The following is a 23733-nucleotide window of genomic DNA, read 5'->3' as shown; positions in this document are numbered from 1 at the left end:
AAACGTTTGTTCAAGCATTTATTAAATATATGAGAAAATAAATTCCTGTAAATAATAATGGATATTTATAATGTCTGTTGTTCTATCCTTATACGCGTGTATGAAAATTGTACAATGACATCATTTAACCATTGGAGTAACACGTTATTGTGCTGAGTCAACTTTTGAAATAAGATTAAAATGGCATTCGACGGTTTTTGGGGTCGCTGATTACGCATCTGATATGAAATTACAAAAATTCAAGATGGCGGATCCAATATGGCGGACGAAAATTTGAAAATTAATCAAATCCGATGAAAAAAGTCTTTCGGGATCAATGATTGGATTTTTCGAAATTCGATTTCAGATTCGTAATCAGCGACCCCAAAAAACCTCTGGACAGAGTTTTTTCGCCGAATTTTATCGAATTTGAAATTTTCATCCGCCATATTAAATCTGTCATCTTGAATTTTTTAAATCCGATCTCAGATTCGTAATCAACAACTCCAAAAACTCATAATTTGTGTAAAACATGTGCATATTGTTTAGACGGGTAACTTTCTCGGAAATAAATCATTCCTACAATTTTCAAGATTTTTTCTCAATCAATTTTCTTCTAACAATAACAATTTAAATTATGTCGCAACAATTACTCTCGAGTAATGAAAATCTATTAGCATACTGTCGCAAATAGCAAAGACACCGCAAAGAAATATGTCGAAAAGTTCTTAAAATATACAAAAAAAAATGGATATTAAATAGGTGGTAATAATACTTACCACCATGGTTCGATAATTATTTGAATATTTATGTGATTTTCCATATAATTTCAGATTTTCTGGTGGACAATAATAATTGCTTTTGTTTATTTATTTTCTTTCACATATATCCTTGTTTGAATTTGTTCTATTATTGTTAAACTTGATGGCAAGAAACGACGTGAAAAAAAAAAAAAAAATGATTGCGAATATTTCCGCGAATGTTCCAATCGTGATTTAATTACATGTATCGAATAAACTGCACGATGCGCGCGGAAGAAATTCGGAAATTCCAATTACCGTTTATGACATTAATCTTTGAAGATTTTCGTCACTTATCTTAATTCGACTAATTGGTTAATCTCAGCGCTCTGAACTGTTTGTAAAGTCTCTGTTGACAAAATTGATAAAACTCAATTTCTTTCGTGAAATTTCTCCGCAATATGTCTTTCACCTTTTCGCTAGTCGCCGGCTTCAAAGGATTCCTATTTATATTGGAGAACGAGTTGACTTGATCTGTAATAAATCGAAACGTAAAATGAAGAATAAATAGAATTACAACAGTGGACAGTGAAAATCGGAATTAATAAATTGAATGGGAAAAGAGTGTCATCGTTGATTAGGATGCCAATAAAGTGAACAGGAGGAAAATCGACAATTTGTCAATAAAGTATGAGCAAATAATTGATGAAACAGCGAAAACTTCATATTATAGGGGAGACTTTTTTTAATACCAACAATAACATATTATCAGAAGTTTGTTTAATATGTGTTGAATCAAAGTACGTAACGTTATTTTTTTTTTATTCAATAAAGGTAGAATTGAGGGATTCAGATTAATTTAAAAAAATTGTAAAATTTTTGGAGGGCGTCCGTCGTGATCCAGAAAATTTTGTTGTTATGGCAAAATAATGATGAATTTGTTCGGGATAGATCAAAACAGCTTATATTTTTTTATCATGTACTTCCTATCTAATCAACTTACCCCAGTACATATTCAATGCTCCTTGGAAAAATCTAGGTATGTACTTTTCGAGTACGGTAAGAGTGGTGTTCAAGTCTTCCAATATTCCGACCACGGCGTAATTTTTTTCTACCGTCATTTTAGCCCTCTCTAAAACACCCACTGTGTTGAACGGTCTAAAAATTATTAACAAAACGTGGTGAGGAAAAAAAATATTCACAAATCAAGCTACATGTACGAAAATTTTAACTTTTTTCGTGTAACTATAAATTATGTATGAATGGTCGAAATGTTAATTAACGACCAGAAAAACGAATTCGATTGTGTTTCATTTTCAGTGTAAATCTGGCGTTATTATAGACTTGGAAATTTGGTAGTTTATAATATACTATGCAATAAATATACTGTATAATAAACTTTGACAATTTTTCGTCGGTTTGTCAAATTTTTCATTCTACCGCATGCCTGTAAACAATCTCAGACATTTTTTAATTATCCTCGCAAGTTTTATACCTAACTTTAATTGCGGCTCAGTACACAAACGATTTTGTAAAAATTTCACTCAAATTACAAGCAACATTATCACGAGAGGCATAAAAAATTTATGCGATTTGCTGAAATTAAAAACACCTAACTAGTTATACCTAACTAGTTATACCTAACTAGGCTCGCCTAGTGACTTTTACATTAAGCCGTTGGTCACAATCTATCTACGTAATAAAGTTATACGTTCCATTCTTCGTTCATTTTCTGCCCAGAATTCTGCCTGCAATCATTAATTACTATCGCAATCACGGATCCAGCCTCCAACACGATTATTTCCTGTGAAAACTGAATAAATAGCGATAAATTCAACCTACAAGCATTCCTGCTGGTGGCCGCAAAAGAAGAGCGTCTGCCTTCGGTGGTCACTGATACCGTTCGCGATGTCGCCCTGGATGTATTGGCACTCCATGTCACCCTCCAGGACGCAGGACTCGAAGTCCTTCTTCAGCCATTGCGGATCGGGCAAAGGCAGGTCGGGAAACATCTGCCTTCGTGCAAGTAAATACCACGGAGCCCTGATGTAGTAGTACCAGGAAATTATACGCTCGACCGGGTCTCGAACCAGGTTCATGTAAATTGGTTCCGGCAAATTGAATCTAGAGGAGGCAGATTCGTTGGTGGAAAAATCCTCGGCGAAAAAATTGAGGGATTAACAGGAGATCGTAGAAAATCAGGAGAAACAAGCCGGGAAAGCAGTTTTTTTCTTTAACTTGTCAGCTCGAATGGAAAGAATTCTGCTTTTTTTAGTACGTGCCGACGCAAATTTCTTTAGAAAAATTCACTCCATCTGACAATCAGCGAAGAAGGTCGTGTAATGATTTGTCGATTATTTTATCGTTTGCAATTCCCAGACTTTAAGACAAACCTTCCTTCTCTTAACATTCGACTGTTTCTCAGCAGATAAAAAAAAATTATACGAATATCGGTCCTGAAAATGATCTATAATCTTTTGGTGTTTTCAAAAACTATGTACACTGAGAATAATTTCATTCGTTACAGTAACTAGAAAAATTCGGTAAAACAGGTATCGTTAAAAAAAAACTGTTTGTATATTGTTGGAATTACGAAAAACGAGGTAGGCGTAACCATTTTGCGCTACTGTCGATCCTTTTTTGCTAATTGCGACGAAAAATCAGTTTCAGAGGTTTACTCTCCTTTTTTTAGTTAAATAAGGCTTCAACGTCAATTTATCGTTGCACAAGCATTAAATTTTCGCAACGGCTGCAAGAAAATATAGCAACAGCGATCGTAATGAGAAAGAACAGTAACGGATACCAGACATTTTGGTAACGGCTAGAAAACTAATTTTCATTTTGTACCTCGAGCTATATTTTTCGATCGTGGTAAGAAGTGAAAATAGTTAAGGACCGAGCGGTAACCGTAACTAAAAATTTCTCTCAGTGTACAATTTGACAAGCAGAAGATGACATGGACCCCCATTTTTCCCCATTACTCACTCGGTGAAATTCGTGAAACAGACGTGCTTGATGAAGACGGATGGTTCAGGGATATTGGCGATACTTTTCGCCAGTTCGAACTGAAAAGTTATTTGATCGATCAGTGCCAATATCCGACCAACAATTACAGCAATAAATTTCAATTCTTGTGAAAAATGTCCTCTAGAACTTCAAACTTAACACAAATCAAATCATCCGTGAGCACATTGTCGAATTTGCCATTTGTAACAGTTCAAAGGTACCAATAAATTGAGGCGATTATAACGTAATCGAGATACGAAGAATGTTTGAAATTTTTAAAACAAAGCAAACTCGAATGCCAATTTAAGGTAAGTACCTCATCCTGCTTAGCGAGAAAAACAAACTCGTATTTCTGAGGGAGGTCTCGATTGAAGTGGAACTCGTTCGACGTCGAGAGTCTTCTGAGGAGTTCAGCGAATGTTTCGGAACCGACTTTTGGTACTCGGTTGAAGAATATCACGGCCTTGTCAGCTTTACGCGTGTTATTCAAGGCTTCGATATCCGGGACATTCGTGTTTACGTACTGTAAAAAAAATTCTCATCCTGGTACAAATAACTTCCACGCAAAATTACAATAAAGTACACTTTGTTGAAAATTATAGGAAATATTCGAAAATCGTAGGAAATTGTCGGACCGTAGTGTTTCGGATAAAAACTTATAAATTTCTATGAAAAATTGTAAAAATCTACAATTATTTATGAGAGATGTTTAATATTTCCAACACCGACGAAAGAGGTTTTTTCGTAGAAACTTGTGAAACTTTGTAAAAAAAAAGAAAAAACTACAAGTTTTTACAAAAAATTCACAATTTTCTAAAAAAGATAATCACAACTTCGGACCCGGACAACGCAAGTTGTTTATATCGTATTATTCTTGGAATTTCGTTGAAAAGTAGAGCTTTTTACAAACTCCATGAACTTTTCAATCACCGCTAGATGTCGCATCCTTCTCACAAGGAAGACTTATGGCACATAACTTAATTGCCTAGCAGAATTTGATTTAGAGAATCTGTCGTATATTTTTGAACTCACCTTGTCTAATTAGGTGAGTCTTTGATAAAACAAAAAAACTAACATTTGTTATTTTTCCAAACCAAGAACTTGACGGTATTCCACAAGAAATTATATCCATTTTAACATTCGACACAAAAAAAATGATCGCGTAAATGGGAGCTGTTCTACAATTATCTATCAAATACGACGATAATCTAAGAAAAATTATGATAACCTACTAAAAATTTTATGCCAGAACTAAGAAAGCGTCTGAATTTCTCTAGTTCAGCGTAAAGTCAAATTCGCAGTTAGACGTCGAAATTATTTCCACCAGGGCAATTACCCCAATTTTAACCCAACCCAACTCATATAATATATAAGCAAAAAATCGTACAGTTTCAAATTGCATGGAACTAATGCATGCGATGAATAGATTGTAGGTGAAATGGTTTTTTTTTTTTCATTCATTATCGGTATATTTTGTTCGTTCTTTTTGCCATCCTGATAGTGAGGCTGTCATCTACTTCGTGAAATATATTTATCACGCATGCTCACCGATTCTGTCAGTTTCCGGTTAATGTCTGAATAATACTGAACGACACCGCTGGATTCAAAGTCCATGTCCGTGGAGGTCGGCTCTTCTGAAACAAGAGAAACAGTGTCAGATGAGGATATCCTGAGAGTGTGAAAAATTCTACTGCTAAAATTTTTTACAGAAATTGAAACGTTTCATATTATTTCGAACAAAAATTGTAAACATGAATAGGTTTTCATGCGGAATTGTTAATTTTCTTAAATCATTAGTGTTGTAGATTTTTTACTGAAAAAATACACATTTTCATAAAAACTTACCAAGCTTATACGAAACGTTCCAGTCTCTCTGAAATTTTTATAAAATCCTAAAAATCATTGTCTTCGGGACTACTGTTTGTTTCACATCATTGTTTTTTCATCATTTCCAATGCAAATGCAGAAACTTATGGCAAATCAGAATGGTTTCCATACCATGGTAATAAGTAAGTAGTACTGTATACACTGTATGATAATATATCGATAGGTTGAAATGTTTCAGAGAGAAATATAGAACCTCGGATCGCAAGTCATCAGAGTTTTTCATGTAAAAAAAATTAAAACCACAAATAAACTAATTTGAAAAATGTTTTTCCTCAGACTATTCAAATAAATCATGGAGTACTAGTTATTTGAGAAACAGCTCCGGGGTTTTAGGTTTGAATTGCGGCGAGCTAGATGAACGAAATTTATATAAATAATGTATGTGTTCAGCGGTATCATGGTACTCCAGGTAGGCACAAGCATCACGGGAGCTAACATCGCGATAGCGTTAAGTTGGTTCATTATCATACAATGGCCAAGGGACTTCGTCTTGTTACGATAATCTGATCGTCAGTGTATTTTTAAGGAGTTGATTTATTTCACGAAACGGGCCACGCTTTTCCCATCTCGGCAATTGACTGACAATCGCAAATGGTATATATTATATATATGCGTACAACGTATAACGATGAGCCAGAACCGTTCTCCGTTAAGTGCAGGAACGGCTTACGTACTGTTCACTTATCCCAGAGCGTCGTTAGAGAATTGCTGCAATTTTTTGAGAAGTGGTTACAGAGTTTGTCCGTTTCTAGTGAGATAACTACGATGAGTGGATTTCAAAATTGATGCTGACAATTTATTCCTCGATCAGTCATTACCGAAACCTCGCACCAATTGTCCTCTAATTATAATCATTAAAACTGACTATAACCATTACGCTTAAGTATATTACCAAACCCAACCTAACCACTAAAAACGCATGAAATTCTTTGCGGTCGATGACTATAAGCATCACCAACGGCAGAGTAATTTTATGCTGAACCATGAAAAATACGAAAGCCTGTAATCCGGTGGCACGACGACAAACGAGGAGGCCTTTTTCCTCGGGAATCGGTAAACGCTGCTAACGGTGCGAGGATCGTTGGACCCACAAGACCTCCGTCGACCCGACGTGCAAAGTCGAGGGGCAAGCGGATGGTTTCGCGTTAAGCGCAACGCGAGCCAGGAGTTGTCGAACCTGTGCGGTTAAGCTCTAAGGAACGCGGACGAGGGCTGGTTCTTAAAAATCTCCGACATCTCTATTGTACGCGGAATTCGTGACGCGAAGATTCTATCTCGGGCCGGACGGTTTCTCCGCGGCTGCGGACAAAACCGCTCCGCCCCAACCGCGTTATCCTCGCTTCCAGCTTTTCTCTTCCCGCTGGATTCTCCTTCTTCCCGCCCGCCTCGCTTCGACATCCTCGACCGAGGATTCCACCGACTCGGGGTTCGATTCCTGCACGCCTGACTCGCGGTGCGGAAGAGCGAAGAAGGACTCCTTCCGGAGACGAACGTTGACCCAGGGACGGACTTGGCTCCGTAGGGTCAAAACTGATGCGCGCCTCGATCCGGGAACATGCTCGAATTTACCACGGTTCGCTACGTCGTGGTATTTATTTTGCAGGAAAAAATTGGGTCAAGCACCGCTGTTGGTGGCCGTTGAAGTCTTCGGATTTCATACAGAATTCCGGAGTGAGGTCTTCGCACCGTTCTTATTACAATCGTTCGATGTTTCCAATCGTGGTTTTCAATCCGGAAACCTGCATTCATTCGTTTATCCGCATCACTCACTGGAATCGTTCACCGGCTCAGGGTTTGGGAGATTGCGCGACATAATAGAGTGGCTGAGTCTAGGATAGGTGTGCGACCGTTATCCGTACCACTAACGCAGGAACATATAAATTCCATCTCCGCCGTATCCTTAAAAAATTACCGCAAACGGCCAAACATTCTATACTAGCTATGTATACGCGGCCTGTATAACACCGCAATATACGCAATTCAGTGTGGGGCCATTTGCGGAATTGCGGTTTATCGCTTTCTAGGTGACATGCGCTTGCCACTGCGACTCTTTCTCCACATATGCCTTTATCGATGTCTTTCTAAACATTGGATAATCCAAAGGAAATCACATCGGCTTATTTTTAGTAATCCGACGGAAAAAATGTCAATGTTTCTTGTAGCTTATTATGGACCTCTCAGAAGCTCTTGAAGTGTTTAAATTTCTATAGGAAAATTTTACACAATCAAACAGCCTTGAAAAGTGAAATTCACATGTAAAAAAACTTGAGTCTCTTCAATTAAAAACTTGATTAAATGACTTCTTTACTGTGTATTAAACTGCGCAAAGTCATTCTGGTAGAATTATCACGTATCTGCATCGAAAGACGCGTTCTCGCCTCATCTCAACGAAATTCTTCAGCATGTTGGCTGTCGTGGCAAAATAGAAACTTCAATTTCGAAGCAATAGTCCCGTGGCTTTCGAACATTATACATAGTTTGGTGTGAAAAGTTTACGGAAGACCCGATGCGTGGATAATGATCTTGGCCAAGCGTTGCGCAACACTGAACAGTACGCATCAGCTATTTTAATATGAAAAACTTGAAATCATTGACCGTTTCCGGTACATACGTACGCGTGTAATCAAGGCGAGATGCCTTCTACGCTCGCACATTATTCTCTCATATTTTACCCACGCATCAGGTGTTCGCGGTCACCGAGAAGGAACGATGAACGAAATGGAGTCAACGGTCGAATTGGAGCGCCATGAACTTGTTGTCGATTTTCCATCGAGGTACAAAGCTTGGATCGCAAAGTCGCGTCCGCAGATGAACAGCTTACTCCTTGTGCCACGTACAGAATTTCTCTTCTCGATATTTCCTTCTTGCTGCTGACTTGAGAAGAAGGAAGACTCTTTCAGCTCGATGATTCGTGTGTTATGAGAACTTTTTCGATATAGTTCAAGATGCAGCAGTGTTGTGATCGAGGAAAAAGGGGCGAGATGAATTGGTCTACTTACATCACTCGTAAAGTCATTACAGCGATCTTCAAACGCCACCATCGCAACAACAATCGTTACATAATTTGAAGAACAACCTTCTTCCAATCTAGAAATGAATCGTTCCACATTACCAAGAGGCGAATGAACAGACCAGTAGAATTAGAGCATAGAAGATAACCGATCCATAAATCATCAGAACGGTCGACATTCGAATATCTGCTGATGAACGACGCTGCATCATGCACGAGTGCATATTACTGTACCATTAAAAAGAGGGAACTTCTGTGCAAGGTTTTTTTTCCCATCTTCTCTCAGCTCGGACGAAAACCTGCAAATTGTAGAGTTCAGGAAAAGTGAGGAAGGGTGATTTAAGATCGTAGAACTTTGTGCCTGGTTGTATTTACTTGCATTACGTAGGCATGTTATTACCAGCCATTGAGCTGAAGTCATCCAAACAGTAACGAAAACGCTGGTGAAACAGAACATCGTATCTGATCTGCAGAGGATATCTGGCATGCGCTGACTTTCAGTAATGTGAAACTGAAAAGCCTTTCACTCTTCAGTGTCGTTTAATTAGGCGGTTATTACACGATCAACGTCTATCCTCAAGTACATAAGGCGTGTCCCGAATTGAATAATTTACCTATTTACGAGGTGCAATAAACTGTGCAGGCGCGGTTTTCATTAGCTCAACGTATAATCTTCGGTATCCATAAAAGGGGAAAGAAGCTGCTCTCCGCCTTCGCTATCCCCGTAATCATTCACACACGGATGCGTATCGAGAGCCTCGGCGGAGCCTCGAGTGGTTTTACGTTACTTTGGTTTTACCAGCTCCGCGAGAGGCAGTAAAACAGATCTTCCTTCCTGCCGGTGGGGCAATTACTTCGCTCTTACTAACTCGAGTCAATTTTGCTAAAGAGGCATCCGAGAGCGAAGAAAGTAGACTCGCAGAGACGACGATCAACCGGCTGCGCGAAGCCGATCGAACTCGCGATCCTCGGACGAGTCGCAACAGACCCGCCTGTTGTTATATCGTTAAAGCTGAGCGGATGCCACGGACGGAATTCTCCCTTCCGGGTCTCTTCCTTAATTAATACCGCGAATCGCTCGAGGAGATGCCGAGAGCCTCGGACGTTCCTCCGAGACGCGCGTCTGCCGTTTGATGCCGATCGCGTGCCGCGCGAAAGATCGAGGCTCCTCTTATCGATCGCCGATCCCGATCCCGAGAGAATCGGACAAGTTCTCCTCGGAGGATAAATCACCCCTGTCTGTGACTCGGTCCAACTTGAACCGGAAACGGAATCGGGGACGTTTTTGATAATTATTCCTGTCCGTCGGAAGGCTTGGTTGGGTTTCGCCTAAGGTTCAAAATCACGCTCGAGCAAACGGAGATCAATGAAAACCGAAACTCGATCACCGGATCGCGAGTCAGAATGTTTCGAATCACGGATCGGTGCGTCGGACGAATTACATTATCGTTTTCTCCGCAGGATGTTACGTGGATTTTGAAGAATAATGATCGATCCAGTAAAGGAGGCGGCGTCGAGTTCGATCCAGAAAGAAGTCACTGACCCAGAACTTGGGAAAGTCGCGGTGAACTGGGAAGAGCTCGTCTTCTCGTCTTGCCGTCAACAGAGCGTGCGAGGCATCGTGGCCCCGAATTTAAGCCAGGCGTAGATTGCGTTCCTACAACGTAATCTCGGTTTCTGTTAGAATTTAAACTCCGAACTCTTGTTCCGATATCACTATTCATGGCAATTATTGCAAGTCTGTGTAATATTAATTTAAAAAAGCTGTCATTATTTTCGTAACCTTCTCATGTATCATATTTAACTGATCGTGATTCTTTGAAAAAATGACGTGCCGAGTGCTTCAATGTTACTGTGTTGACTTGATTGGTGTTTTATTCTTTCAGTTAATTTATTCTTAGGATTTGGCTGTTAGAGTTTGTAAGAAAAATCAGACGGTTAAAATGAGTTCTGGCGAAAGTTTGGTAAGATCAAATCTCCGCATTCATTCACCGGAGATGAATCGTTTCGACAGTCGTAAATAGGCCGCGCATTAATCTGTTGCATGTGCAAGATAAGTTACGCGACTGATTACGTGACCGATGAATAGTTTTAGACTTACATTTCACTCCTCGTTCGTCGCTCGCTTATACAATCGTTAAAAATTGTCTAAAATTATAATATCTAACGACCAACGGAAGATGGAAAATCGCGATTAACTCTGCACGCGTTGATCATTAATCGTTTTTAATATAACTTACGTATACGAAAGTTTTATTTCGGAAGATTACGTTAGTAGAAGCGGGTTTTACACATCGAAAGAAAAAGCTGACACTTTCGTCTTTGAAAACAAGAATGCACGCGAGTTGAGGAATGAAACAGTACCGAATGACATCTTCGAAAAAGAAGAAGAAGGAGAATTGAACTCGTCGCTTGTAGCTGGAAGAAACAAATTTTTGAGACGTCATTTTTTGTACGTACATGTCATTCATTTAATTTCCTCATCTCATTCACCGCGATTTTCACGGCATTCTTCATTTCTCACTGACGACCGGCATCGCATTTCTCGGGTTTACTCACCGATGACCATTCTCACGAATCCCGACGAATTCGACGCACCTGCAGCATGCAGCGATCGAACAAAGCCGACTTCCGGTCAGCGATCGCCCGCCCAGGAAATCGAGCCGAACGCATTGAAAACTCGCTTGTAAGTTTTAGCGGAAGTAGGCCACGCTCCGTTTTGCGACAATTCACTCGCCTAACAAGAGAGCGAGCCTTTGATTGCGCGTAACGCGCGTAACGCGGGGCCGCAGATTCAAGGCTCGTTTCTTCCGCAGGTCAATTAACTCGCGGCGCGGTTTCGAAGCGTTCGTAAGTCGCGAACGGAGTAACAGACCTCGTTTCTTATTCATGTGGATTTTTTCGGAGGGACGTCGCGCTCTTCGGTCATTTCGAAAACGCCAGGGGGAAAAATTTTCACGGTTTTTTAATCGGGTCAACGCTGGAGGTCAAAATAGCAAAAGAAATAAATGTGGGGGGGAGGGACCTTGAAGGAAATTGGGAAATTTCGAATAGCGTGCAAAAGTAAATTATAACAACTTACTGACAACTTATCTAACTTTAAGATTTATTAAATAATAATAAATTTATTAAATATTAAATAAAAATAAACTTGCAAGCACGTGGGAATAATTCGAGGCTTAATTTAAGGCCCGGAAATTTCCGAGTTTTTTAAAAACGCGAAATAATTGCGATGGAGAAATGTTGCGCAAACTCAGAATCAATTTTCTAATTTAATTGCTTAAAATTAATTCAACCCAATATCCGTGATCAATCGAATTTTATTTACTTGTATAGTTATTAAGAATTCTGTTTATAGGTACGACTGTACCAAAAATTTTCTCTGCTTCCTACAGTTTTCACAATAAAAATATCAGCATCGTTGAAGAAAATAAGCTGTTTATTTTCTCGACAAAGTTTGTCCTAACAGTAGTTAAACAAGTTCGGATTAATTAGCAGAAGTATGTAAGGAATTTTTGTAACTCGAGAGATAAAAATCTGTCCTAATTAAGGCGAATCCTACTTTTGAGAAGCAAAACACGTATAATTAATATTCGCGGCGCGTTAGCAGCCGTGTCTAGTTTTCACCTTTCTCACCCAATCATCGTTTAAACAATGTTAATACAAGTAACAGAGCTGGTGATTCGCGTTAAGCGTAATTGAGCTGTTAATTCTGTACCTCGCCAGGCTTCGTCTTAAAGTCATAACAGCTGCACGTTTGGCGCTAATTAACGTAGTTAATGATCAACGCGCACGTGAAACATGAATTAGAAGAACGAGTAAGAAATTATTTCATTCTGTCTTTAGTTATTACTACATTGAAAAAATAAAAATAAATAAAGATATTACGTCCGATGTGAAACAATGGTTTTTGTGTTAATGTATAGTACGAAAAATTTGAATTTATCAGTTGTGTTTACTAACGTATTTCTTACCATTGTTTTATCGACCCGGCGCCGGTTATTTTGTCCTAGGTAATATAAAATGTCGTTGATTCAAGTGCTTTAGGATAATTAGACACGAGAATATTTTACCTTCTATAACGATAGCGCGAACTCTTCAATCGACGGAACAACATCCGTTACAGTTGAGCAGTTGAATAAATGAGAAGATAATGTTGTTTCAAAAGTAACAAGGGAATTTTTAATATCATTCGAAAGATCTGTTGTGTTAGGTCGGACCGATTGGTCGGCAAGTTCGTTCCTATTCTGTTCACCTCGGAATCAATTACTGAAATTAAGACGGACCATTTGATCGAGTCTGCGAAAATATCACAATTGCCGAAGTTGAAAACGCTCTGCGATTTGATTCTGACATCGAACCTCGGACCCCATTGTGCCGGAGAATGAGATTTAGAAGTGCATAACTCGCGTAGTGAAATTATGAAACATAAAGAGAAGAGAGAAAAATGCATTATGGTCACGATAATAAAGGATGAGCCTAAGGATCCTGCAGCTGACTCTCACAATTAGTTAGCGAGAAACGTGAAACGATCTCTGAACAATAGGAAAAAGGCCTCCAAGAACTCTTCCGAGATCGGAAGCGGTGCAAGTTCTGGGTCGTAAGGAACGCCTGTTTTTCATTCGGGAAGAATTTCGATGAAAAAATGCGTGAGATAGGTCGGATCGTGGGTTTGAGTCAGGGTGAACGTACTGGTATATATATATATATTATGGTATATATATATATATATATATATATATACGTACTGGTATTATTCTAATTGAATTAAATTTTGTTAACACTAATCTCTGACGCGTTCCAAGTTTCGGTTCTATACTCTGAATTCGAAGCGTTGAAAGAAACTTTTACGGTTGTACGAATGGCTTGCCGATCGAATCCAATCGGAATTTGATCGGAATGATTTGAGTTTGGGTTTTGGGTTGACTCGTTTTTCATATTTTTTCAAGGAGTGAAAGAAAAATTGCGGAAATGATTCAGAAAACAACCGAGTGTCTCAAGGCGCAGGATCGAAAGAAGCAATCTGTTTCAAAGTCGAGCACTTCTCGGTTCTCTTCTTCTCTTTGCTGATAATCTTCCGCCGCGAGTGAAAGGTTCCAGCTGGCGGATCCGTTCGAGATATTTTAATATGCCGTCTCCTGCTTTGTCCGTTGAAAGAATAACTAAATGAGCTTGAATAGCGCTTTGAAAAAGAGGGGCAAGAACGGAAATTGACACGAAAAGAAACAGATAACGGTCTGAAAGGCGAGACGACAACCTTTTCGTCCCACGTAATTGTAAGCAACAGTTAATGGTTAGACTCTGGTTACTTCATCTCGGTGTAAAAAGGATTGCGCATAATTCACAAATGTGGGTGGCCATAAAATATCCCTCGACGATTATTCTTGTCTATATTTTGCTGTCAACGTCAAGATCGAATGTTTCACGTGGGATTATACGTGAGTGCGGATTGCACCCCAGTCTAATGTAACATATTTGAATGAGACGACCTACTTCATGGATCATTTATCACGTGCTAATAAATCCCATGATTCGGATCAACGAATAGAATTGTATCCTCAGTGAAGCATTACTGTTAAGCGGACTGTCTGGTTTTCTTCTGTCACAAGGTATATTATAACTGGCATTCTTGAGGTTCTCGAGGAAGGAATCAAATATTAAAATACCGAGAGAGTGATCGATCCGCGATGAATATTGCGTACTGCATCAATTTAGTTGAGAAAGCTAGTAATTCTACATTTACTAATTCACGACGTGCAATCTTTAGCAGTAAATGATACGTCTGAAGTTTTGGCACAAAGAGAGAGGCCGCAAGTTTTACTTTGGATGTAAATCAACGTGGTCAAAAAACATGTCATACACACCTCCGCTCGTTTTCACAGTATTCGAAGCACTGATAATCGAACATTCTGTGATATTCGCCGAAAGCATTGCGAGTTGACTAACGAATACTGGGAATCAGTGCATAGAATCATAGACGTCAAGTATCATGCAGTATATATTCTGACAGCTCAGGATTTCACTCTCTTCTTACAAGCAACATTCACGCTGTGGGGGACGGTTTGGCTTTCTGAGACTTCAGAGAGATGAATCGAAAGCGTCGAATGGCAGGCATCGTCACCTCGCGTCCGTCTTGCCCGAAGCTGCGTTTGAGTTTAGGGTGCGCGATATGCCGAATCACGGCGATGAAATTGGCAGGCGAGTCGATCGAATTGGGCGAAACCTCCGCGGGTTCCCCGAGGCGGAGCAACTCCCGCAATTAGCGGCAGACGCCGACTGACCCAGAGACGCCGTTGCAAGTGGAACACACCGGACATCGACGCTCGTAGTCTAAGGGAACCAAAGCCGCGGAAGCGTCGCGTTTTTCCTCACTCGAGAAAACGTCCGCCGCGAACATCAGCGTTTCGGTAGCCGTGCCTTAATTGCGAGGAACCAGCAACGCCACGATAATCGTTGCGTCCAGTTTGGCCGAGTGGCAATTGGCTCTGATGCGAGAGCATCGCGCGGAACGGTTCATTTCACCAACGATCGTTCGCTTTGATTTTAAAAAATTAATGCCTTGCTCAGTTCCGAAATACGAGGATTGCCTTCCAGGCTACATCTTCGTCGTTTCGATCGGTCGCGGCGCGAGGCTGAGTTTCTCGTCGAGAAAGGCGCGTGCCTGAAATCAACTTTGATGATGCAAGCATAATTAATTCGACGTATTCATTTTTTAAGGTTTCTATTTTGTCAGAGGTGAATACGACGAAGTTTGAGAGTCTCGTCCATTTTCTGACTCGCGTATGTCGAACGTCACGTTCCTCTTACAATCCGCGAATGAGGAACTAACGACGCACCGTAAATGACAATTAACAATCAGTAAGCGATCAATCGGACTCGATCACTGAGCCATTCCGACCGATGACAACGGTCGTTTAAAACCAGTCCCTGACACGGGACGAGTGCACGTAACTTACGAATGATGACCGACAAACGACGAACCACAAACGGTCAAAGATGTTGAGTACGACTGATCGATGAGTGATCAACGACGAGTGACCGAGGAAAGGTGGAACTTCCAGTCTTTCGTATCGGCATCAACCATCGTACGACGATTTCTAGCGACATCCGGTTACTCCGACTTCGAGAGCATTGACAAAAAGTTCCTCCTCTATCGAACATCCGACGGTGAATTCGCACGGATTGCCAAAATTGAACACCGACGAAAGAACGTCGATCGGTCGAGAAGCGATGCGCCGTGTACGTGAAAGACGACATCAGCGTCCAACCGAGCTCGGGGTGAGAGACGCGTTACAAGTAGGGTGAAACGTAGAATCGGGAAACGCCGCGAATGCTGATAAATTGTTGCGGCGCAACTAATCAGCAAGGATCCCGATCGCATGCAAATGAACATTTCTAGGACCGTTAGTCGCACCTTCGGCAGCACGGCTTTTGCTGGATCATTTCCAGGATTCGCCCGACTCGGTTTACCCTCGAGTGGAATTCCGCTATTCCGCCTTGCCGTTCTCCTCGGCTTGGCTGCTTCAATTTCGTTCGTTCCTACAGCTCCCCGTCTTTCGGTACCACGATGTTTCGCTCTCAAACTCCGAGATCCACGCCTGACCTTCAATCTCGACTGAGTAAGCGGTGTATGGAAGTAAACACCGGGAACTTCACGGTTACACTCATTGTCAGTACCGCTATTTTCATTCTCGTTTCGAAGTCTCGTTTTCTACGATACCAATTATTCTTCACGTCTTATTTTATTATGTTCATTTCTCTTCCGACTTTTCTAGGCACCGAGGAAACTTTAAGTTTATGAAGTTATCCCCACATCGCTTATCTCACGAAAATTTAATTTTTCACCATATTTCCGGTTATTCGAACACCGTAGAGCATCACTATTTGCTTCAGAATGAAATTGTTCAGTGGAAACGAGTAGACAATATTTACTCGTTACTTCAAACGTTTCTTCGAAAGAATCGTGATAAAATTGGTAGCCCATGCATAAGCTAACACGTAAAATTAGTTTGCATGTGAACATCAATTATCAGAAATGATTATATTGCATTTTATCGACTTTTTTAGATTGGCTTTCCATAATGATCGGTATACCGTTTGAATAAAGTCCAATCCATCATTTCGACGTTTTTCTTTAAAACGCAAAAATGTATGAGGACCACCGTAAATTCTGATACGTCTATTCGGTTTGCTTGCCATTTGTTTCTCAAACTTACGAAACTATCCGCAGTAACTCCTCTTTTTTAGTGCTTTATTCTCTGTGTCTTGCAGCTTTGTATTCACATGCATGAACTCAAAAAAAAAACCTAATTTTTCTTTTCAAGTTCCGTTACACAACCCAAGAACAAAACGAGAATACTGTGAAAAAAGTATAAGGCAACGAAACGCTCACCAGAGGATAATTGATTCGCGAAGAATCCTTCTTCGTCTCCTGGCTGAAGTCGGACTTCCATCTCCCTCAATCGAGAGTGAAGATCGCTCGTGTAAAGAAACAGGAACAGCGTACTCGACAATGCGATCAGGGCGATGAGCTCGCTGGTTCTGCAATAAGAACGTGAAATTTTGTGTTTCGTTAATCGTAATAGCTATCTATAAGATTACTTCATTTATCCAATATCATAGCACTTTTCCAATCGATACACTTCAGACAAGGGTGATATTTTGTTTCTATGAAGTTCCGGACGAGATTGTAACACGTAAGATTGGCGCTCGAGAGTTCGATTGATTAGAGAAGAATATTTTTTGCCTTGCCGATTCACGTGGTTTAAGAATTAAATGGATCGAATCAGTTTCAACAGTCTTCTCAAAATGATTATCGCTCTTTCGTTTCGTTTCCCGTATTCACATCGATTCAATCACCAGTTCTAATCGTAAATATAACAACGAATCGCCAGGGAATTGAAGGCTGATCCTCGTGAAATTGTCGAAACGAAAATGAGACGAAAATATTTCAATCGCGGATTGAAAATAATACAATGTCGTTGATATTGCGTCGGTTTCCAACAATTCAATATGTGTGCCGAGGGCGTTGAAAAACCGGGGCATCACGCTGCATTCGTTCGCTCCTACCGCGTTACACTTTAAATACAAATACAACGACTTCGAAGTAATTTATTTTTTAATTACGCGGAGCAACGCCCACACTACGAAACGCACAGAGAATGCATGCGTGTATGCGGCTGTTTTAAAAGATGAATTTTTACACGTGACCTGTTTCCGCCAGAGTCGAAAACCGTCTTGTTAAATTCGCGTGACTCGCTGTCCCGTCGTCAAGATCATTACGCGTTGTTTGTTTAAATACCTGAACCCGATTCACCCTCAGATGCGTGAAGAAAATAGAAAAAGAAATCGAGGATCAAAAGACTCGGACCGCAGTTTAATTTCCACGAGAAAAACGTGGTCTCAGGGAAAATGCCATCTTCACGAGCACTGAAATTACGAACGATTTTCCGTTAGTGTATAGATAATATTTTCGACTTTGGTAAATCGCAACAGCCGTACAGACCATATTCACCATGAGTCAGGAAAAGCATCGAATATAAACATGGGTGTACATGGGAACGCCGTGAAGGCTACGCCAATTTCACGGTCTACGATTCTATCCATGACTGTAAGCGAGTTAATGTTTTCAGGAAATTGTTACAATTACACATCTCGACGTTAATTCACACCGTTGATCATCTTTAATAATAGTTATAATTTATCCTCCCTGCAAGCACGCGAGATCTTGCATTCAACGGAACGAAGTCTCAATTCAATTCTCGTATTTGCCTGCAAATTATAACAATCTTCGTTTTTACCTCCAATGTATCGTACATGAAGAACTCTGTTCTCAGCCGAGGACGGCTGCAAGATGACAAAAAGCGAACACGCTGGCAGACAAGGTTGGCGATTTGTCTGAAAATCTGTGTCGTCGCGTAGCTGTAAAGCTAATAGAACGGAATTCAAGAAACGGCGGAACGATGTTTACACCAGGAGCCTCCGATTGTGCGAGACGCGTTTGTCCGGACACAAACACGACTCGTCAACCGAAACCAATCCGTGAGAAACAAAGCGCAACCGGCTGTTTAAACGAAGCGATAGTAGCGGAAGGCCGGAGACGAAAGGCGAGGCTTCGAAAATAGCCGAGATGCCGCTTTTGTACACTTGTCTCGACGATTCTGGGAAGACTAACTAAGTTTTCGGACAAGTCGGTTATGCTGGCAGTGCAGAATGAACGCGCAGCGCCACCGACGGCCGACCGCGAAACACGCTCAAGCTTTCTTAACGTAACGTAACCTATGACCGTAGAATTTTGTATTTTTGGATTAGATTTTATTACTGACACTCTAGAGAATGGTGAGACGATGAGGTGCGGATCTCTGATTGGTTGAGAGAATGTTTGCTGAAGCAGACGGAGATTTAGAACAGGTTTTTTAGATTTAGAAAAGGGCGTGTAATTTTTTTTCTTCTCGGAAGTCGCTGCAAGAGCACTCGAAACGCAAACGAATATTAAAGTTGAACAAAAATAAATAAATAAAGGTAAAAGTCCTTATGTTTGTCGGAATCACCCTTTCAGCACCAAAATATATTTATATTTATCACATTTATAAATGGTATGAGATCGTATCCTCCGCTATCGTGTTTTCTTCTTAAACAGCGCAAGAACCCTTGAATTGTAAAAATTCGTCGATTTCGGGAAGGATGTTCGAAATTTTTTTGCGACCTTACACCATTAGTAAAAGTGATTATTTTTCACAAATTTCGCGATGAAAGAGCATAACTGACAGTACTTATGACCTTCTATCATTTCTTGAGTCATCTTTTCAATCTTAACCTTTTTAAATATAACCTCACGTTCTTCGCATAAATACAAAGGAAAAAAAATACGCCTTTTTACCATCACACACGTGATATATTACTCGAAAGAAACTGAGAGAATTATATAGTCAGCCCCTACCGGCCGGGTATAATGTCATTCTTTTTGAATAGAGGACTTCACGTTTCACGCCCGGCCGCGCGGTGGCGCTGCGAGCTAATTCTGCATTGCCAACCAAACCATTTTATCCGTAAAATCACGTAGACGTCTCAGAATCACTGCGGACAAGTGTACCTTTCGTATTCACCTTCCCGCTGGCTGCATCAAGGGTAACCGGATCACGTCCGCGTTCCAAATTTCGGGAGATTATTACTCCGTAAACCGATCCGTGAAAGTGAGCCACAAAAGGTCCCGGGAAAGCCTCGAGTGCAACGACCTGGACTTCCATTTTTCTCCGTACCTTAGAGCAATCGGCCAAGAGATTATAAGGAGTCATTTTTCCGCCGTAGGGTTTCACCGGTCTAGGTTCAAACTCACGACGGCTTTGAAAATGGGTCGAATGCCCTAAATATAGGAGCACGTCGTTTTTTCTGATTCAGAAATGATGCCGAAAATAAATGAAAGTGAATTTGTTAACTACATTCAGTCGACGCCTGATGCGAATGTTTAAAAGCTAATCGATCCCTTGAAAATCGATCCACTCTTTTAAAATTCAGTCAATGCGACATGGTTTATAAGATAAGACAAAGTTAACTACAAGATGTACACATTGTACATGCTTCAACTACTCGTTCACGATTTCCAAGTGTGTTGCGTTTGTCCAATCAGCAGGCTCTGCAACCACGCGTAGAATGCATTGAAAGCAAGAGAACAAAGAGAAATAGGAAAGCGAAACGTTGGAAAAACTTTTCCACCAATGAAAAATGAATTTCGAATCCTTTCGATATCCTTTAACATTTGTCAAAGACTGGTATCACGGCTCCTTGTCAGTGTTTCTCAAACGCGATTGCAGATTTAATTCCGCATTCATCGACGGATGACAAGAACGACTTGCGAATGTCTCGTCGGTTTCAAGGGTCCGGGATCAGCGGCCGTTCAGCCGTATTTGAAAATCCATTTTTAGACTTTCATTGCTGTTTTTATACAGCGATTTTAATATTCACGAGAAGACAAACTTTGAGGATCTCCGAGTTTCCGTGACTTCAATGTCGTCCACCTCGTCATTCCCGAAGCCGTTTGGAGAACCGGCAACCGTTAGAATCGCGACGTGCGGCTCATCTGAGCGACGAAAATTCTGCCTTCAAATCGCGTTCACAAAGTTGCCAGCTTTGTTCCAACGTCGATCTCGGTCCATCGGATAACGAGGAATTGTGCAGAGAAACGATGCATTTAGTTACGATTGTCATCTCAGGTGAGTTACAATTTTCGGTAGGGAAAGAAACGATTCACGTTCGCGGCATAGCAATTTTTATAACAACCGTTTGAAAGAGAAAAAAAACCATTGTTTCAATCAAGCGCGTCTTTGAATCGTTTTTTTTTTCCTTCAATATCAGCTGTAATGCTTCACTCGTGGTGAACAGAAAAAATAAAACAACTACTCAGCACGTACCGGTCTAGCTGGCGATTGAAAATAAGTAGATACAATTAAAAAAACTTTCGACCACTAAATTCACTTGGTTTTTATTCAGATACTCAGTATTGCTCTATTCTATTTGGATACCGTTTCGAGTTCAATGGCTATTTCGTGATGTTTTTCATTCGTCAAAAACGAACCGATATTCCGTTCTATATGCAAACCGGAAAATTTATCTGAACCTGAGTCAATTCTACATTTTTCCCATTCCAGCGCTAGATATTTTTCAATGAAATTCTCGGTACGTAGTCTCGAGCACGGAATATTCAGTTTATTGCAGTACACCGTGTGAAAGAACCAAGATGAACAATTGGATAAACAACAACGTCGAGAAACATCCATGTATGTTTAAAGTAGGGAGGGGGATAAACTAAAAGCGTAGACAAGGAATGGGAAAATTGTGAACAAAAAAATTTGAATGATTCAATGAAAAAGTAAAGGAACCGTTGCAACAGACTTACCTCTTGGGAATTGGCAGCCTTCGCTTCCTCCACGTGTTATCCTTCGTGATCATATTTTTGTAAGGTCTCGATGCACTTCTCAAAACTTCAGCTTGTTCGGTCCCAGTCTTATTTTCGAAAGAGAGTGAAATTATTGAACACGTTTTCTCGATCGATCTTTCCAAATTTTATACAGTTCTTTTATAATTCGACCATCACCGACCGATGGTTTTTTTTTTAATCTGTCTTAAATTACTAAAAATTAACGACTTGTTACCCTAATTTTTATGCAATCTGCTCTGATATTAATTCAATTGAATATTATAACTATCAAAGATTTACCTAATACGTTTATTTCTATCGAATTCGATGGATGTTTCTGTATTATTTTTTTTTTTTTCTTAGGTCTATTTATATCATTACTGTGAAAAGTATATAATAAACTTTTACTCGAAATTCACACCGAGAATTTGCTTCGTGGTTCAAAAAATAAAAAAAAAATACTTTTATTATTTCAACTGTCTAATTTTATTTTATTCCAAAGTACGAATGATTAATTTCATTTTTTTCCCTTTAACCATTCCCTTTTTCATTCAACTCGTGTTGAATAGCTGCGTAACATTCGCAAACTAGAGAAATTTATTGAAAAAATTAGACGAAACTACAACCTGAATTGTAAAAAAAAAAAATTGCAGACCAAGATTTCCGTCCAAGAATTATTCCTCCGATTTTAAAATTGGGCGGAACGGAGGTTTTTCACGAACCCGGATCGTCGAGCCGTAAGATCCACGTTCGACTGACGGAATCCGAAACTGAACTCCGAAGACCCGAACATACTGAACAAATCGACTCGATGCAGAAGTCTAGTGCTGTTTGCGAAACGTCGTTGTAATAATAACAGAGCAACAGCTTTTTCACATTCCGTACGGTTTGGTACCGTTTAAAAAACCGAGCTTGTAACTTTGACCGATGCTCTCAGCCAAATTTATCGAATTACAAATAGTTAGCCAAAACCGCATTGATCGTTAGCAGCTAGCACAAATTGTAGTAATAATAATAATGACAATAATAATGAAAAGCGGATTGAATCGACTGACTTTTGCACACGTCCCAATAAGTAACAAAATACGGTTAAAAATACTGATCGTTGCGTAAATATTTTCTCACATCTTCTGACTGATTACACAAGCACATTACGCAAGTGTTACCGTTATAAAAATATGATTTGCAACAGTGAAATTGCATGGATGTTCAATAATTACGATGCTTTTAATTTTTACCTTACCCGTTAATTCATAGCGTTAATTATTATTATTCTTTTCTCATCCTCTCAGCGTATCGCCGGCTCTTTTCCACACACTTCGAGCAATTAGAAATACGATTTAAAGAAATTTTTCACTGTAATTTTTATTCATTCCCGCTTGTAACGTTAATTAATTAATCATAAACTGGATCTGAGCATCTGCACAAAAACCATCACTGTACAGATCGTTCTTATGAAAACTGATAAATACTCTGTATCTTAATACTTGATATTCGCACCGATCTGCGCATGCGTTCAAACACCTCAAATGTTGTCGCCTTACTTTAGCAATAACAACGGTTTATATTTGTGTTTACAGTAACAGCTCTTCACACGACCGCGACTTTTCATTCGAAGTTCCACATTCTCGAGTCGAATGATCCGCATTACAATTACTGTATATGCGAGAATATATCGCGCATCATTGTCAGTCGTGTAATTTTCCCCCCGCTCGTTATTTTTTCTATTATTTTTATTTATTTATTTATTTATTTATTTATTTATTTTTTTACATTCTGCGCCAATTTCCGCACATCGCTGAAGCCGATTGCGCAAATACATACCTATAATCAATATTGACTCGATCGAACAGTTGCAAATATACCTTCTGCAAGTCGTTGCATCTCTGTTTTTCTTTTTTTATTCACCGTCACTTTTCCTCGATTTTGTTTTTTTCTTTTTTTTTTCTGTCAACTTGTTTTCGTTTTTCTTTACATTTGTTTGTTAACTCGCGGAACGCACATTCCGCGGATGAAGGTCGAGCAAATACCGATCGCAGAAAATTATGAGGATCAATATGTAACGTACCGACTGTGAAAACATAGACAGAATAAAGACAGGAATCAGGCTTATTGCTATTTGCTAAATTTCGCAAGCTTATCTCAGTCGCGATTAAATTTTTACTTTCGAAATTGAAGAATTTTTTTTACAAATTCTT

The 23733-nt window shown here is 39.8% G+C and overlaps 1 protein-coding gene across 6 annotated transcripts; it reads right to left on the bottom strand.

Annotated features, from left to right (window-relative positions):
- Position 1: 1 nt before the first annotated feature.
- Positions 2 to 23177, bottom strand: LOC124305882 (heparan sulfate 2-O-sulfotransferase pipe-like). Of its 6 annotated transcripts, none has more exons than XM_046765844.1 (9): positions 22779 to 23177; positions 21515 to 21621; positions 17015 to 17163; positions 5274 to 5356; positions 4042 to 4248; positions 3705 to 3784; positions 2562 to 2843; positions 1723 to 1877; positions 2 to 1253 (listed from the first exon to the last, which is right to left on the bottom strand). In XM_046765844.1, exons 2-9 carry the CDS (start codon positions 21565 to 21567, stop codon positions 1087 to 1089), a joined length of 1176 nt encoding a protein of 391 aa, XP_046621800.1. In that variant the 5' UTR covers positions 21568 to 21621; positions 22779 to 23177; the 3' UTR covers positions 2 to 1086. The 6 variants fall into 6 exon arrangements, with proteins under 6 accessions (XP_046621800.1, XP_046621797.1, XP_046621799.1 ...); XM_046765841.1 differs by having other exon boundaries at positions 5274 to 5359; positions 22779 to 23176; XM_046765843.1 differs by lacking the exon at positions 22779 to 23177 and adding an exon at positions 22258 to 22323 and having other exon boundaries at positions 5274 to 5359.
- Between the last annotated feature and the right edge of the window lie 556 nt (positions 23178 to 23733).

The sequence above is a fragment of the Neodiprion virginianus genome, chromosome 5 (assembly GCF_021901495.1).
Source record: "Neodiprion virginianus isolate iyNeoVirg1 chromosome 5, iyNeoVirg1.1, whole genome shotgun sequence".
Lineage (NCBI taxonomy): Eukaryota > Metazoa > Arthropoda > Insecta > Hymenoptera > Diprionidae > Neodiprion > Neodiprion virginianus.
The sequence above is the reverse complement of the archived record's forward strand: the minus strand, read 5'-3'. Positions and strand labels throughout refer to the sequence as shown.